Consider the following 17,624-nt stretch of genomic DNA (forward strand, 5'->3'; position numbering starts at 1 on the left):
GTTTTCCCCCTTATTATTTACCAGGCTCATGATTAAGAGTCTTAGTACAGGGGCTGGAGAGATGGCTCAGAGGTTAAGAGCACGGCCTGCTCTTCCAAAGGTCCTGAGTTCAATTCCCAGCAACCACATGGTGGCTCACAACCATCTGTAATGAGGTCTGGTGCCCTCTCCTGGCCTGCAGACATACACACAGAATATTGTACACATAATAAATATTTTTTTTTTTTAAAAAAAGTCTTAATACAGTACCTGTTAGTGTTGTCAAAGGCAAGACAGATTCAGTATCTATGACGTCAGATGCTTGGATAAAGCCATGTGGTGAAGGAACGATAAGGATTGTTTCATCATCAATTGTTTGATGAACTTGGTGTACTATGGTGGGAGATTCTAAATCCTAAATAATAATTTAAAAAAAAAAAGGAAACAAAAAAGATAGACTTACATTCCCCAAGTGCATCCAGGTCTGTTAGCACTTAGCACTCAAATGTCCTTCATTTAAAAATTAGAACATAAACATCAAGACCTTAAGAAGATGAGGTTCTATGAACCTCAATAATCTCGTAATGTAATGAATATTGATAAAAAGGATCTTAAACCAATAAATTGTCCAATGTTATTGACATACAGAGAAAATTACGTTGCACTGTGGGATGTATTTAGAATCTATTATTACCCATACCACCCAAAGGTGCTCTAGGAGAGGATGCTAACAAAGGCTGCTCACTCTGTTGCCTGTGGAGAGGGTGCACTTCAGCGAGGAACTATGCTCAGGCACATCCAGCAACAAAAGCTAGTCCACTGATACCTTCTGAGTTTGCACTTTGTGATTTTAAAGAGAAAAGGCTATGGGAGCAGTGGTTCTCAAACTGGGTGGTTGCGAACCCTGTGGGGTCACGTATCAGATATTACATTTAGATTCATAGCAGTAGCAAAATGACAGTTAATGCAAAAATGTTATGGTTGGGGTCGCCACAACAGGAGGAACTGTTATTAAAGGGTTGCAGCATTAGGAAGGCCGAGGCAAAACTCGTATCATAGGCTGCAGTCACCTACACAGCTTACCTCAGAAACGTAAGCACTGGCTAAGTCAGAAGGCGGTTCTTCCTGCTTGAGGTCAGTGTCGGCCATTTCTTCCTCTGTTCTGACCATAACGCTGTTCATCAGTTCTGTGCTATTCTGGTTGCTGAACTTAGACACGTGAGTATTAAATGACGGCTGTATAGTCATCTTGGGCCGAGGAATTTCGTCTGGGAATGTGTCTGCTTCTAGTGCATCTGGAGGCTCAGGAAAATCGGACGCGTGCAGGTCACTATCGGCTGTCAGTTCTGCTTGGGGTATGGAAGAAGTGAAGTCTTCCGCAGCAACAGTCTGAATAATAACTCTGGGAGTGTGACACTGCACGGTGACATTGTCACTGGTGTTCAACACATGTTCTGGCTGTAAGATAGTAAAGGACACTGCCAGTGACAGGAGCTAGTAACCTCCCTTCCCATACCTTTCACCTCTGCAACTACTTCATCACTTTCTAGAATCTGTTACTTCCCATGGAGTCCCTTCCTCTTGTAAATTCCCTGCTTGGATCTAATAAGAGACAACAGAGGAGACTCGACATGTACCCAGTGAAGAATTCGGTGCAAAATACTGCATCGCAATCAAACAAGAAGTACTCTGATACCCAACCCAAATGACTTTAGATTTCTATCAACTAATCCTGACCCACAACAGGCCCCGGAAATCACATGACATACGGATAAAGCATGAACAATGATCTGTTCAGGTGAAGCAGGAGCAGCCGCCGCCAGGGTTACTGTGGGACTTGTGGTCAGAGTTAGGGGAAGGCCTTGGCTTGCACTTGTCTGAAGAAGGTAGGTGCCCGGAGTACCAGTGGGCTGTAAATGGAAAGACTAAAGAAGAAAAAGAGGTTCAACACAGGTACAAAACCTATGGATTTAGTCTACATCTGCATTTAAAATTAATTTGAATTTAGTGGCTAGCAGCATACTAACCAATCATGAAGGTACACATGACAAAGAGAATGCTCTTCATTATATACACTGTTTGAAATGTCTGAGTAAAACATTTATCATGTCTTTTGTTCCTTGCATTTCTAGTTCTGGTTTCAACTAAGTACCAACACAGTAGCTTCTACCTAGAACTACCATAGGCAATGTAGGATCTCAATTCTCAATCATCTTTTTAAACTTTCCTCTGTGGTAAATAAAAAAAACAGCAAAATGTCTCAGTGGGTCAAGGCACTTGCCACTGAACGTGAGCTGGATCCCCAGGCCCCACAGAGTGGAAGAGAACCAAGTCGCAAGCTATCCTTGGAGCTCCGTCAGCACCAAGGCATGCACCCCCCCCCCCCCCAATAGTGAGCTGCACCAGCAGACGGACACCATGGTTTTCAAAAGGAGCACTGTGCTGTTTATTTACTTGAAATGTTTTCATTATGGAATAATTTCAGGAAACACTCATGTATTAAGGAAAATGAAGATGCCATTTGAATAGGTTGTCAACTAGCAATATTTTTATCTTTTGAGATTTTATAGTGATAGAATAGGATTTAAACTGTTTAAGTGTCTATATTAATCCAGGTTATCTTAATAAACTGCAGATTAAGTATTTTGTACTTTAGGGAGGGCTGGGGAAGTCTGTTTTTCAGTCCAATATAATCTTGGCCAAAATGTCTTTCCTGTGTCCTGGATCCCTACAGGATTTCTTACTGCTAACAAGGAAATAATACATATGTTTCATGGGAAGGGTTGGTAGAATTAGAAATGACTATTAAAGTGTCCACCACCACTGGGAACTCAGTTTTTCTCTGCTTTCCCCAAAGTGAAAACCAAGCCTTTTTCTAAAGGTTACCAGTATTTATCACAGATAGCTAGGAATCAGTGCTAATACTGTATATAATCACAGACACTTCAAGTGTTTGAATACACTTAAGTCTATATAGTTCAAAATTACGTGTATTGCCTGCTGTTTGTGCATTCAGTATGTGCCTGGTGCCCACAGAGGGTGTCAAATCCCCTGGAACTTAATTTATAGACGGTTGTGTTGGGAACTGAACTTGGGTCTTTTGGAAGAGCAGCCAGTCCCGTGCTGAGCGAAGTCTCCAGCCCCAGGCTATTTGTTGGGACTTTGTAAGTAAACAACCTTAACAGCCTTCCTCCAAGACAAAATAAACAAGCGTAAAGTTGTCCCAATCAATCAGTATTAACAAACTATGTATTCCTACTATGAGGTCACTAATCTCAAGTCCAAAGAAGTTCTGTCGCTATCAGTGTTTAGTATACTGTACGTTCCTACTGTGAGATCACCATGGTCTCAAGTCCAAAGATGGAAAGAGAATCTTCAAGGGATTTGTTGACTAGACTATTGTATTAATACATGATTCAAAATAAATCTTGAAGTAACATGAGTGCTTTTTTATATTTTCTTAACAAAATAGGAACAAACTCCGGGCTTGCTTTAGGAAGGAGGACACGAACTGGCACTTTTGCTTCTTGAGTTTTCACTGCCCCTGAAAGAAAGCCTGTACATTTAAGTCATGACCCATTTCCCCTACCACTTATAAGCAACCAAAATTTACTTAAATCACAACCAGATATCCCTTTATTAGGGAATTTCAAGTATGTGAGAACCACGAGATTTTCTTTCACGCCTGGAGCTGCATAGAGATAAATCCATTGTTCAGCCTTAAAATGTACTGTAATATACTTGACTCATTGAAGAGCAAGTTAGTACACTGTGGATGAATGCTTGTTTATCCTAGCAACTGGATGGCTGACTGAAGCTTCAGCTTCTGCTACCTCCCAGCACAGTAATCACACCGCCAGCTCCAAATCCCAAATTGAGCATTCAGGCATGAGTTCTGTGTTATTTTAGATAAACTTGCAGTTAAAATTTGGTCACTGATAACGAGTACGTAGTGTGTGCACATGTGTGCAAATGCATGTGCAGGCCAGAGGTCGACATAGGTGTCTTCCTCAGTCTCTGTCCGGTCTCACTGAAACACAGCTCACGGATTTGGTGGACTCTTGGTCTACCCACAGTGGGGCAACACAGTTACGCTGCCACGCCCAGATTCTTTACAATGGTGCTGGGAATCCCAGGTCCTTTGTACTTACAAAACAAACACTTCACCTACAGAGCCATCTCCCCAGTTCCTGATAACTGGTAACATTTTTACAGCTAACAAAATTTGCAGAACTGTAACCATTAAGGACTGGAACTAAACATTTTGTATACAGTGACTAGCATAAGAGCTATTCAACATACTCAAATATTACCAACAGCTCATGAAGTAAGTGCCCACTAATTTTTCGTAATACTCAGTTTGACTGAGCCAGTACAAATCGATACCATTTACCCATTACTGTCATTTTCAGATGACAAAAACTGCCTTATGTACATACAGAGAAAAAGGACGACAATGACATAGAAGTGGAAGTCTGTCCAGTTGGCCTCTGAATTCTAACTCCATCTAGATACCTCATCTTTCTTTTGCACAAAAAGAGCCAATAGCTATTATCTGAAGATTACTCACTGGAAGAATCTCAAATGTCTGTAGTGTTCCACTGTTTAGTGTTATTGTTTCTGAGTCAACAGAAGCAGCAGGGGATTCTGTGGAAGCTGTAGTAAGAACAAGGACAATAATAAAATGCTGTGTGAAATTTCTCCAATGGAATCAGCTGTCATGAAGGAAAACACATACTGAACAATTTGCCTGCAAACCTGAAGTTATATAATGGGCTCATCTGGGATGGCACAGAGATCAGACATACACAAGAGCTGACTTCAGCCCACTGTCAGTTCTACTAGACAGTCATGCCCACCCATAGCTTAATATGGTTGCTTTCACACACCATAGAAAGCAATAATGACATCAGAGGGCTCATAAAGCCAAAGAAAGATATTATCAGAACCTATAACTCTTGGTGTGTATCTGAAAGTGTTTTAAGAGTTAGGAAGCAAGAAAAATACACCAAGGCTAATCTGGAAAGAGAAAAAGATACAGAATAACAAAATTTTCTGGAAATTTTAGTAAGCACTAGATGTGGACTAGAGGTCTCTAACATTAGGTATTAGTTCTAGTAACACTGCCTCTTCCATGGCCCCTGTAGTGATTTAATTCAAATTAATATTCAAAGATTTTATCTGTACTTCCTATATAGAGTTGTTATGAGAAGCAAAAGCAATTTTAAAACCAAAAGAATATATTACAGTAATTCTTTTCAGAAGATCATATTTGATGGGGTCCAACGAGCACAATCACGAGGCTGGGGTCAGAATGCTAACAATAATGAATGGGGTGAGAAAACTCTTACTATACTCACACATCTTGTCGGAAGTAATAAAACACTCTTAAAAAGCTATTAAAAAGAGATGGTATGAATGAGTATTAAGGTTCCATTTATGAAATATTTGCTGTCTTCCTAATGGATAGTGTCCTCCTAATGGTGGCTAATCTTTTCCATGTACAATTTATACTCATTAGCAGCTCGTTTATTTAGACTAGGAACTTCTGCTATTTTATAATTCTAAAACTATAAAATAAAAAAAAAAACATGGAGGGTCAAATAAAGAGTAAGGCATGTCATTAGTTCAAATGTCTCCAAAGCAGCTTTGTTTTGTGGTGCATGTGATCAAACCCAGGGCTTCACCATGCAAGGCAAGTGCCACCCCCACAAAGGTACCTTTGATAGTCACTGCATATACAGATATATGGTGCTCATGGTATCAACAGGTGCCCAGTGTTGTGTGTGTGCATGTTTGTTTGTCCTAATGACAGAAAGCACTATCAGCATCTTATAGATGAGGTCAAGAAACACTAAGCATATTGTAATAGGAGGGTATTCTGCAAAGACTTACTCAGAATGCCCGGATGTGAACAAAAAAGTGCATACTGTGGGCAACAATCTTTTCACAGGCAAACAGCATCATGTAGGACCACCACCACCACCAAAAAAAGGGGGGAAGGGGCTTATGGTAATTAAAGACAGTTCCAAGAATTGGAACTCATTTCTTTTCTGTCACTAAAAGCAAAGAAATGTCAGAAAAAGGGAGGAAGGTAAACACAGAGCTGAAGTGAGAAACCTTTTCTCTATATATCGCTGGGTTACTGAAATATTCTAAGCATAAAACTGTGACAAGCAAAGATAACTGGGATTAAAAACACTTCCCTAAAGTAAACTGGCCCTTTACTACCTTAAATTTTTTTTCAATCTCTATAAAGATCCCATTTTTAAAATATACTACCTCAGATCCAAGCCTGTGTTGTTTTCATTCTGGATAAATCACAAATGACATGTCACACTGAAAACAATTTCTCTTCTAATCATTGATTTAGATGCCTATTTGATTAATGTCTATAAAAATCCCTATCATTAATTATAAAATCTAGAAAGATGATTTAGAAATACTTGAAACTGTTAGGTGTTTGAAGTTCCTCCTGTTACACATTCATTCTTGTGCAAATGTTAACTGAGTAAAACATAAAATTCCTTAGATCTCACAATTCATCAATTTTCATCAACACTCTAGAAGACTAAGGCACTGGAGCCATTAACTAGATGGTAACGCCCAATGGCAAGGAGTCTTGAGGTGCCAACACTTACAGACGTGGGTGATCTGGACTGGAATCTGCAACGCTGCCATGGGGCTTGGAGAGATGGCTGTATTATCTTCCAAGCGGGCGACTCTGATCTGAACATGCTGTACACTGGAATTGCAATTACTGTTTGGAACTCCAGCTCCTGATTTAGTCTCCAAAAGCACTGGGTTGTTTTTTTGGTTCTCATGTAACTGTTTAAGACCTTTTATTAAGACTGAAGGGAGATGGGTAGACAAAAAGAACATGACTCTCTGACAGACCACCAGCTAAGCATCAAGGGAAGTAGGGTGGGAGGAGGGCAAGGAGGGAAAGTATTTGGAGTAAAGAGTTGTACACTGCACATGAGAACTGTCAAAATCATAAAAAAAGATTCCAACTAAAACCTGTCTAAATCTTTGGAAATATCCGTAAGAGATTAAAAAGGGATTAGTTTTTTTTTTTTTTGGAGATGGGAGTGGTCTTGCTATGTTGCCCAAGTTGGTCTCCAAATTTAGTCCTGTGATCCTGTAATTCTGCCCCTCAAGCAGCCTGGACTTAGAGACATGTGCCACCATGCCTGCCCAGACTTTAAAATCACTAAAAGTATACTGTTCTTGTCATCAGAATTAGAACAAAATGGAAGTGGGTAGACACTGTTAGGGGCACGGGAATAAACATCTGTGTTCTGGGGCTTCAGGCCGAACTGTGCAGGAAAACTACTTCCTAGTGACGCTGGCACACTGTTTCTATTTTTATATGAACAATGCAGTCTTCTACCAATCACATGTACTCAAGGTCCTCTCATGGGCTTGCTTACTCTCGAACTTGCTCTTTTTGGCGGGTGTGAGGCTACAGTGTCTCAGTCTGTAGTGATCTGCCTGCCTTTGCTTTCTAAGCGCTGGGATTACAGGTGTGAACCATGATGCCCAGCCTCTGCTCTCACGATAACCAAAACCAACCCTCTGTAACGGGAATTCAAGTCAAGTCCCTCACCACTGAATTCTGCTTTGAAAACTGGAGTTAGAGTGCCATAAGAGAAATGAGTTTGGTAACCTAAAGGAGACTCTGTAACTCAGATTAGCACCTAAATGCAAAAAGGCAATGGAATGACAAACCTCTATGCAAATCCCATTTAAGATCCCTGGAAACCCTGAGAGCCTAGTTTCTTTAAAAAAAGGGCAAAGAAAAGAAAAATGTAGGGTACCAGATTTTTCTCTAAATAATAAATATAGCCAAGGTATTTAAAATTAATCAACTCGTTTTTGAAGACAGTTTCTACTAAAGGAAACCATGTAAAATTTATTTCCTCTTCGTAGTTGATGTGGAAGATGAATATGTGTAAGTGTGCCCTCCCCTACGTAGGGGTTCTGGACTAACAAATCACATGGACTCTCTACAAAAGGAAACAGGGCAGCTTAAATGGAATCTGCCAGAAAAGCCTAGTAGCCTGGACTTGAGGCAAAGACTCTAACCACTAACTTTCTAGGAGTAATACTATAAGCAAATAGTACATTACCAGGAAATGAAACATCTTTATGGTTTGCAATTTGCCTTTTGATGGTCCACCATTTACTGCGAAGCCACTGCGGTGAGCGGACACTGCTCCATCCCTCAGCTAGCAGATCCCAGTTGATGTCATTTTCATCGGCTACGTCAAGCTCTGCTATCCTACAGATTACAAAATAAATCTGTTAGGCCTTAGATTTATTTACAAATCCTCCTCTTAGTACAGGTGAAGGGAATGGTAGGGAGTGGCAATGAGGGGCCATGGTAGAAAAAGGACTCCAGCAGTCTGAGTGTGTAAGAGCTAAGGAATGAGATGCGCAGCCCCGGCCCTGAACTGTAGATGGCAAGAAGCAGAAGCAGCTCGGAGAAGGGAAGCGAGCAGACGAGGAATCACAACTGGATGAAGAACAGGCTGAGTTGTTCAGTGCTGCAATGTTTTACAGTTTGGTTTCCTATTTTTGTTTCAACATAGGGTTTCTCTGGAGCCCTGGCTGTCCTGGAACTCGCTCTATGTATCAAGCTGTCCTGAACTCAGAGATCCAACTCTCAGACTCCCAAGTCCTGGCTATAGTTTGTTTTTAGACTAAGTTATTTCTTGGCTGGGCTTTCCATTTATAAAGAAACCAAACTTGTTTAGAAATTCACCATATATAAAAATAACTTAGTTGAGAAAAACTTATAGCTGGGCGGTGGTGGCGCACGCCTTTAATTCCAGCACTCGGGAGGCAGAGGCAGGCGGATCTCTGTGAGTTGGAGGTCAGGATCCAAAAGCTACAGAGAAACCCTGTCTTGAGAAAAAAAAACCCAAAAACAAAAACAAAACAAAAAAAAACCTTATAGAACAAAAGAAAAACAATAAACTAAACAAACAGTACAATAAATGTGAGGTTTTAATAGTCTGTATTTCCTTCCCTTGACTGATGATTTTGATGTTTAGCATGGACTAGTGTAACTCCTAACTTTAATGTTCTGTTTGTTCATTAGTTTCCAAGGCTGAAACAAAGTGAAAACCAACTTGCCCCGCCCTCTCCCCAGTGTCTTAAAGCTGCAGAAGTGTTTCCTTTGATGGAAGCCGATGGTGTGCGACTGTTAAACTAAGTCTCCATGGCCACCTCTCGCACAGTACCCAGGGACTGAAGAGACCCTTACTCTAGCGTTCCCACAGGCTGCTGCTGAGGCACACTGCTGGGACAATGAGAACCTCACTGCCACTGCCTTTGTCTCTGCACCTTCAGTCTGGCACTTTGCCTGGGCACTAAATCAACCAGACAGGAACAAAAAAAGCTCAATAAGGTACTCAGGGTCTTGCACGTGGCTTTCCACGGCAAGCCTGTTTTTCACTAGGCATTCAAGGAAATCAAGAGCAAAGTCCATCAAGACACCCACAGAAATGAAGCCGGCTTTTGTTGTTAAAAGATTTGGAACCCAAACCTTAGGATGAGATTAATTTCATCTTCCTTGGTCCATTCAGTACCCCCACTCTGCTTCCAGTTCAGGTAGTTGAGCCACTTAGAACGGCACTGCTTTTCTGAGCGGGTACCCACTCTTTCAGCTACAGCTGCCCAAGACACGCCCTGTGTGACGATGTCACCTGGCTCCGTGCTTGTTAACTCATGAACCACTTCCGCAAGTCTCTTTTCTTCTTCTTCTGTCCATTTCCCTGAAAAGGAAATCACCCAGATTACAGTGTTATCTTCTCAACCATTACTGAATCTAGCCCTCTATGTCCAAGTTCAAATTCAAAGGATGAAGAAGGAGCTCAGCTGATCAGGTTACTTTGTAACAGAACTCAGTTGGAAACCACATATACTCACTAGAATTATATTCTACCGGCTTTTATTATCTAAAACAACAACAAAGAATTATATATCCTCAAGTTACATCAAGTCCTTTATATTGAAATAATAAAGTGGGAAGAACTTCACTGATGGCCCCACTGATAGGATAATAATTCTCACCACTTGCCAGCAGCACTGGAATAAACTTCATAGGCTGTCTTATTAAGAGGGAATGATAACGAATACACGCAGTGACATCTGTGAGCTCATCTACTCCAGAGAAAGTGAGGTTCATACCGTCATTTGTACAGCCCACCCCAAGCCACTGTGACGATGCATTAGTCAATTATGACACTAACTTCAAAAGCATTTTCATTCCATCTTTTCCAAATCTCTGAGCTTATTAACAACTAATGTTTCTCTTGCCTTTTTAAGTAATGAAGCTTGAGCAGAAAAACAGAAAGGAACTTTAAAAAAGAAGCCATGTTGTAAGGTCAGAGGGAAGCTGGCAGGCCCACCTCTCATGCTGCTCTCAGGGAATGGTACTGTTCCCCCAAACTGTGCTAACAAGTGAGTTCTGTACCCACAGAAGCAAACAGAACCTCTGGAGCTTCAAATAAAGCTTCTGATTCATTCCATACGCTAGCCACACCCAAGAATGAATGCCAGCTGGTGAAATTCATGGTCTTGCTGTCTTACTGGTAGGAATGACATCAGGGAGTAGAGGACATACTCCTGATTTCACTTTAATTTTAAAGTGAGGGGTAAAGGAAAAGATGGTTTAGAATCTTTTTTTTTAAATATTTACTTATTATGTATACAATATTCAATCTGTGTGTGTTTGCAGACCAGAAGAGGACAGCAGACCTCGTTACAGATGGTTGTGAGCCACCATGTGGTTGCCGGGAATTGAACTATGACCTTTGGAAGAGCAGGCAATGCTCTTAACCACCGAGCCATCTCTCCAGCCCCTGGTTTAGAATCTTAAGTTACACTTGAGAACTTTTTTTTTTTAATTAAAGACCTGAACATGTATTATTGATTGTTTAGGAACATTAAGACCAAAGGAGATTTAGAGTGTCTGCTCTAACCTGTTTTACAGAGGAATTAAGGCTCGTGGAAAAAATGGCAGTTTCTACAAACCATTGTTTATCACAAACTAGCTTGATACTTATCATCAATACATTTGTATATATTAAGAACTATATGTAGCCTGGCCAAGACACCAAAATACTAATAATCATAAATTTATGAAAAATAAAATTCAAGTTGGAGATCCACAGAAATATTCTTAACCTCTGAAACACAAGCAGGTTCTTTCTGAGCTGCCACAAACATAGGCTGATGTTTTAATTTCAGTTAGATGGGCTTACATCAAAATGACTTCTGTATGTCTTAAACTACAAAGCTTTCCCCAGTGGAGCAGTTCTGAACTGATACAAAACTGCAGAATATTAAACTTAAATGGTCTGAAAACCAAGTGTCGCTATGTCCTTGTTAACAATGTTCAGGGACACTGGATTTAAAAGCACAAAACCCAGTTGGCTTCATCTATCTAACTACATAGATAGATAGAAAGATCAGGAAATGACTGTTCAAATAAAGGTGACCGGCACACAGCCCCTCTAGGGGCAGACAGTCCGCACAGCACAGCACAGCACAGCACAGCACAGCGCAGCACAGCGCAGCACAGCACAGCGCAGCACAGCGCAGCACAGCACAGCACCGCACGCAGTACCTGTGTTGCAGGTGTCCTTCATCAGCCGGCAGCGGTCTTTGACAGAAGAGGCACTTCTTCCTAGGGCCGCCCCTATGGTTGCCCAGTCATTGCCGTGCTTTATCCGGAGCCTAGAACAAGAGTCTGCCAATCAGCAATTGGTTCAACTGTTTCCTCCCTTTTAATCTCATCATTTATTCTTCATTCTTCTTCTTCCCTTTTGGAAGTTTGGTGGTTTGGAAGTTGTGGGCAGCAATACTTTTGAGAGCCAAAGTTTGAAAGAATGGCCTTTTATTGGGGTCCACAGTTGTCTGTGGGTGAAAAAAAAAAAAAACAGGCAGCAATTGCCCTTTTCCTGGGTCAGAGAAGAAATAGATAACTTGGATATGGGTTTTAAAAAAGATCAAATTTCCCTCCGATTATTGACACTTCCCAGGCAAGTCCCAGAGTTTTTCCTTTGGAGCACATTCCTAACAAGCTCTTCTTAAAATCCCAACACAACTTTCTAACAAGGATCTACTTTCAGTCTTCAGACACACACAGTCCACCACACTGTACTAACAGCCTCCAGTCAATGAAGAACATCCATGCATCTGGAGAGTCACAGCCCTTTCCAGACGGAGTCAACACTCACCAGGCCAGTTTTATATCAAGCCCTAGATCCTGGTAATAAATTCCCTAAATTAAGTGTCCAGGCCACCGAAAACATTCATTTAATTCTTTTTCGAATCCCTATTAGTAATCTCAGCAAGCACCTAGTGACTGACAACAGGAGACTGATCTGTCTATTATGGGAATAGCTAATATATAACTTCTAACAGAAATTCATGCTTTTAACTGCCAAATAAAATTATGCCAGTCTGACAAAAAAGTTCAAAATTTCAGATTTAAAAGTTAAAAATAAGACAAAAAGCCAAATAATTATAATCAATAAAAACTTACTCCTTGAGCTTCTCAATTTCTTCAGGAGTGTATCTAGAAATTCAGAACAGTGGAAAAGAAATCAATTAAATATACACTGCTAAAAACATTACCAAAAACCAGTTTTATTTAGTGATCTGAACACGAAACAAAACAGCATATGGGTAATATTTGTCAAGTGTTTTAAAGTGAGTTAAAAGTTAAAATAAATGCTTCTAAATTCTTAGAAGAAAAAAATAATAATTACTTTTAGCTATAGTACACATATATACTGTATCATTTTCTCATGGAAATCCAACATTTAAAGTATCTACCTGCCTCATGTTATTTATATATTCCTTTATTTCAGTTAGGTCTAGGAATTCTGAAATTACAACTGTTCCAAATAGACTTATGGATAACACAGTGCATAGTAAAGAGAAAAAAAATCTTATTTTTTCTCTAGCCAGGCATAGATACTATAACAATCTTTTTCTTTATTTCCACAGCCAATGCAATGTTCTGTTTTATGTTTAAAAAATACATTTAACTGAAAATTCTGTAAGGCTGTTCACTGTTTAACCAGTTGTACTGCATGGAAAGTTTCTGAAAGGTAGCCAAGCCATTCCTTCTTGAGCCAAAAAATTCTTTCTGTCCAACTTCCTAACATCTTCAGTTGATTCCCTTCAGGTTTTAAGTGTATTTTCATGGGTAGCCTGCTAACAGGCTAGAAGAAACTAGCATTGGGAGCTCACCAATGTCTTTCAGGTCACACTGATGCCACCTAAAATCCCAGCGACAAAGCATCAGCAATATCACAAAATCACTCAACTATTTTGATGCCTTTCCATAAATGCTACTGTTAGCAGAAATCTATTCATCATTGCTAAGCTATTTTCTACTCTGGTTTTATTTAAAAATAAATAAAGTCATTAACCTGGCATACTATAGTCCTAAATCAAATAGGAAACAAACACTATCAACGAATCTAGAGGGTTTTTTTTAACACTCCCTACATTTTTAATCACCCCAATTTTTAATTTCTACAAAGTAAACTCTGACAGAGTAAATTCAATCAAGTTAATCTACGTAAAGTAGTTCAGCTTTCTAATTTCTAAGGAAGTCCTATTCAGAGGTTCTCCACATACTAACACTTGCAGGATAAAATTATCAATAAGGATTCACGGCTGCCTCCGCTTCAAGAATTAACTCAAAAAATAGCGGTTCCCATCTCTTTCCCCAGTTACGTGAACACACGCGGCCCCGCCAGCGTCCGTACTTTCCCACGTGGTTCCGGTCGTCATACATGCGCAGTACTCTTCTGTACACTGCAAACAAAGGCCGGTTCAGCCCCCACGCTATTGTCCTGTAGAAATCTTTCCTTTCGTCTTTTGACATCTCAAAGATGATTTCTGTAGCATCTTTTATTCCGCGTGCCTAAATGGGTTACAGTTCTTTGATTTAGGGATTGCTGATACAATGCATGTGGATATACTCTGCTTTGACAGCAGTTTTAACGCTACCGGTCCACAGTGACCCTGAGAGAAAGACCATTGCTCGTCAGTCTACACTCTAAATAAACCTTAAAGTAAGTGCTGCAGTAGTTATTCAAGTATTACTGAAGGGCACCAAAAATAAGCTAGCCAATTCAAACAACACAATTTCAGTTTAAATTTTAAACTTCTGTTTAAATTTCATTTTAAATTTATAAAAAAATTAAAAATACTCGAAACAAGTACAAGGAAATCAAAACAAATTGAAAGGTAAGTTTCAAATGGTTCTTTGAAAGGATGAATTAAAAATAAATTTTGAAATGATCCATTTCTGGCAAAAAGGAAAGGCACACATACTAGAGATGAAAGAAATGGGCCTAAGAGACACTACAGACACTGACAACAAATGATCACTAGGAACAATTTTACAAGTCTTAATTCACATAAAGTGACCACACTCCTAAAAACAGCCAACTTACCAAAACGGATTCTGGAAAAGATAGAAAATCAAAGACACATAAACAGAAAATTTAAAAAAACAAAAAACTGGTACTATTAATCTCACCATAATGAAAGTTCCAGATCTAGGTGGTATTATGAATAAACACTACCAAACATTTAAGAGAAAGTAACTGGAGATAATTTATGATTTTATTAGGTTAACATGCCCTCAGTAACAAAACCCAATGAAGAACATTTCAGAAAATCATCTGGGGCAAGGCTTAAAGCTTACTCATTGTGACAGCCCTGGAGTCCCACTAGTTTAGGGCAGAACCGAGAGCTGATGAGCAGAGGCTGGTGTACGTTTTCAGAACAATCATTACTGATAACTGATATCAGCACATTTACAGAAAACATGTCAAATTTCAAAATAGGTAGAAAATACTCTAAATGATAAAACTCATACTGAATCAAGGTAAGCTGCAGACCTGATAAAAGAACATTTCGGAAATATATACTCAAGAGAATTATTTATAGGGAATATCATATATATATAGGTAGCCACAAAGGTTTTGAGAAAAACAAACGAACAAGCACTGTATCAAGTTGCTGAATACCAAATCAATAAATAGACATTTGAATTTCTATACAAAGCTTACGTCTTCTATGGACAATATAGAATTTTAAAAAATATGATTCTTTTACAAAGAGAGTCAGTATAATTCCAATAAAAATTCTCTCAGGATTTCATTCTCTAAAAACTAACTTTTTAAGAAAAGAGGGCTAAAAATAGCCAAGAAATTCACACAGGGGCTTGCCCTGTCAGGTATTAGACTGTTCAAGCTTGTGTTAACCTGGTACTGGTTAAGGTAATAACAAGAAGATAAAACTAGAAAGAACTTGGGAGAAGTACTTTCACCCTATACAAAATGCTGGGGAAACTGCCATCCATATATAAAAAGAACTGAAGACCTATTTCATATTAGTTGGGGAGGGAGATATTAAGTACAAAATTATAAAGTATTATCAGGACAATAAATAAGAATAGATTCATACCTATGAGATGCTATCTTACACAAGCATGCAAAATCAAGTTTAAAATACTGAAATTAAGAATGTTTGTCCATTATATGTTATTCAAAAGGAAAGAAAAGGCCCTAAATTATGAAAAGGTTTCTGTAATGAATTGCCTATAAACCCTTGAGATACACCAAATATTATGAACATCTAGCAGGAAACAAAAGAAAACCCATGGCAAAATGGGTAGAAAATACAAAGAGGAATTTAAAAAGAAATACAACGGTCAATAACCATCTAAAATTGTTTTACTTCAAAAATCAACCTAAAAAGAATGAAAATAAGTAATTCCTGTGTAATGAGCAACCTGAAATATATTTGTATAGTAAAATACACTGAAACAAGTCAATAGCAAAAAAATCAAAATACTGAGCAAGAGAACAATTTATGAAATACCATCTTCTTATGTAAGTGTCAAAATCAAGTAAAACTGCAGTGGTACATCGTTTCCATAAGTTTAGACTCTTTTCATTCATAGTTTCAGAATCGCAATTAAACCCAGGTAAAGGCAAGCACTGTGTGCTTGGCACTGCGGGACAACACGAGTCAAGCATGCTGTCCTCGTTTCTGCTGTAGCAGTTTCATTATCATTTTGCCCAGCATTGGGCTATCTGACACTTAACCGATGAGAATGCCCTGTTAAATGTGGCTCCTAAGCATTTGATAAGATGAAGAATTAAAAACAATGTTATCTTTCCTCCTTCCCAAGACTTCGGACCCTCCACACTGCCCACTCGTGTCAATTCCCCCATCAGTCTCCACGTGAGCTAACAGCAAACCGCGCCAGTAATCCCATCTCCCTTCGCCAAGACTCAGAGCACGTGTCTATCTGCTTCCCTCTAGTCTGCTGTGCCTTGGAGACCATCTACTCAGAGCTGCTAGGTCAGACACCATTTTTCTAGTTCTCCAAATCTGGCCATCCATGCCGTCTCCCCCAGGTAAGCATTTAGTCACTGTCTATAGCATCCTCAGTTCCTCAGTGTATGGGACCAGTGGACAACTGCACTTTTCAACATTTATTGACTTGTTTCTTCAAAATAGCCTTGGTAAAAGAACTTTTCGTCCATCATTTGTAGAGAATTTATAATAAAGAATGGAAGGGTTTTTTTTTTTTTTTTTTTTCCCGCAACAGGGTTTCTCCGTAGCTTTGGTTCCTGTCCTGGAACTAGCTCTTGTAGTCCAGGCTGGCCTCGAACTCACAGAGATCCGCCTGCCTCTGCCTCCCAAGTGCTGGGATTAAAGGCGTGCGCCACCACTGCCCGGCTCTTGTTTTGGTTTTTGAGACAGGGTTTTGCTGTAGCTTTGGAGTCTGTCCTGGAACTAGCTCTTGTAGACCAAGCTGGACTTGAACACACAGAGATCTATCTGCCTCTGCCTCCGAGTGCTGCGATTAAGGGAGTGTGCCACCACCACCCTGTGGAAGTTTTTTTAAGCTTACAGTTTACAAAGCTTACCTTAGCAGTAAAATTCAGCTTACGAATACAAATGTGGTAGGCGACAATGTTTTGATTATATATGTCAAACAATGCTAATAGCTAAATAAAGAATGCATACTCCCCTATTCCAAGCCATGCTAACAATCTACACTTAAAATATCTGAATTATACCACCTCAAAGGTATGCAGCAAGGCTCTGGTGAGGATTCTGTAAGAAGTGTATAGGTCTCCACTACCAATCTACCATCTAACTAAGCTATCAGATTTTCTTTAAGGTTTTATTACTTCCCACTTCCTGTACAATATAGTTCTACTTATTTGACCTATACTTTATGCCAGCTGTGGCAAGGCTACTTACTTTTCTTGTTTTCAGCTACAGGGTTACAGTAATGTCCTGGGCTTGCCACTCAGCATTCATGCACAATGTAAGCTACACTTGGCCACTCTTAGCTCACAGCTTTTCAAGACTCAGAAACTGTCTGTAATAGCACCACAAGGCTGACGAGGACTGCCACAAGCCCAAAGCTAGCCAGGATTGCAAGTCAACCCAGGCAACAGAGTAAGACCCTGCCTTAAAAACAAATCATGCTTAATTGTTCCAATCCTGGGAAACAATTCTTCCCTGAACTCTTAAGGTCCATCTCATGCACATCATTTGCATGGTAGAAACCTTGCATATCA

General features: G+C 39.7%; 1 protein-coding gene across 6 annotated transcripts in view; it reads right to left on the bottom strand.

Moving 5' to 3' along the window:
• LOC121434722 (cyclin-D-binding Myb-like transcription factor 1) overlaps positions 1 to 17,624 on the bottom strand; it is a 46,035-nt gene that overhangs the window by 1,387 nt on the left and 27,024 nt on the right. For 5 of the 6 annotated variants that reach the window (XM_041633636.1, XM_041633637.1, XM_041633638.1 and 2 more), the window contains 10 exons: positions 13,776 to 13,933; positions 12,539 to 12,571; positions 11,618 to 11,727; positions 9,533 to 9,761; positions 8,112 to 8,263; positions 6,621 to 6,830; positions 4,550 to 4,635; positions 1,749 to 1,904; positions 1,063 to 1,437; positions 250 to 394 (listed from right to left, as the gene is read on the bottom strand). In XM_041633636.1, coding sequence (XP_041489570.1) covers positions 250 to 394; positions 1,063 to 1,437; positions 1,749 to 1,904; positions 4,550 to 4,635; positions 6,621 to 6,830; positions 8,112 to 8,263; positions 9,533 to 9,761; positions 11,618 to 11,727; positions 12,539 to 12,571; positions 13,776 to 13,933 — 1,654 coding nt within the window. The remainder of the gene's footprint in view (positions 1 to 249; positions 395 to 1,062; positions 1,438 to 1,748; positions 1,905 to 4,549; positions 4,636 to 6,620; positions 6,831 to 8,111; positions 8,264 to 9,532; positions 9,762 to 11,617; positions 11,728 to 12,538; positions 12,572 to 13,775; positions 13,934 to 17,624) is intronic. The other variant, XM_041633641.1, reaches the window with a different exon arrangement.

This window comes from Microtus oregoni, unplaced genomic scaffold (genome assembly GCF_018167655.1).
Source record: "Microtus oregoni isolate MIOR12 unplaced genomic scaffold, Mior012 000044F_ref0000062, whole genome shotgun sequence".
NCBI lineage: Eukaryota > Metazoa > Chordata > Mammalia > Rodentia > Cricetidae > Microtus > Microtus oregoni.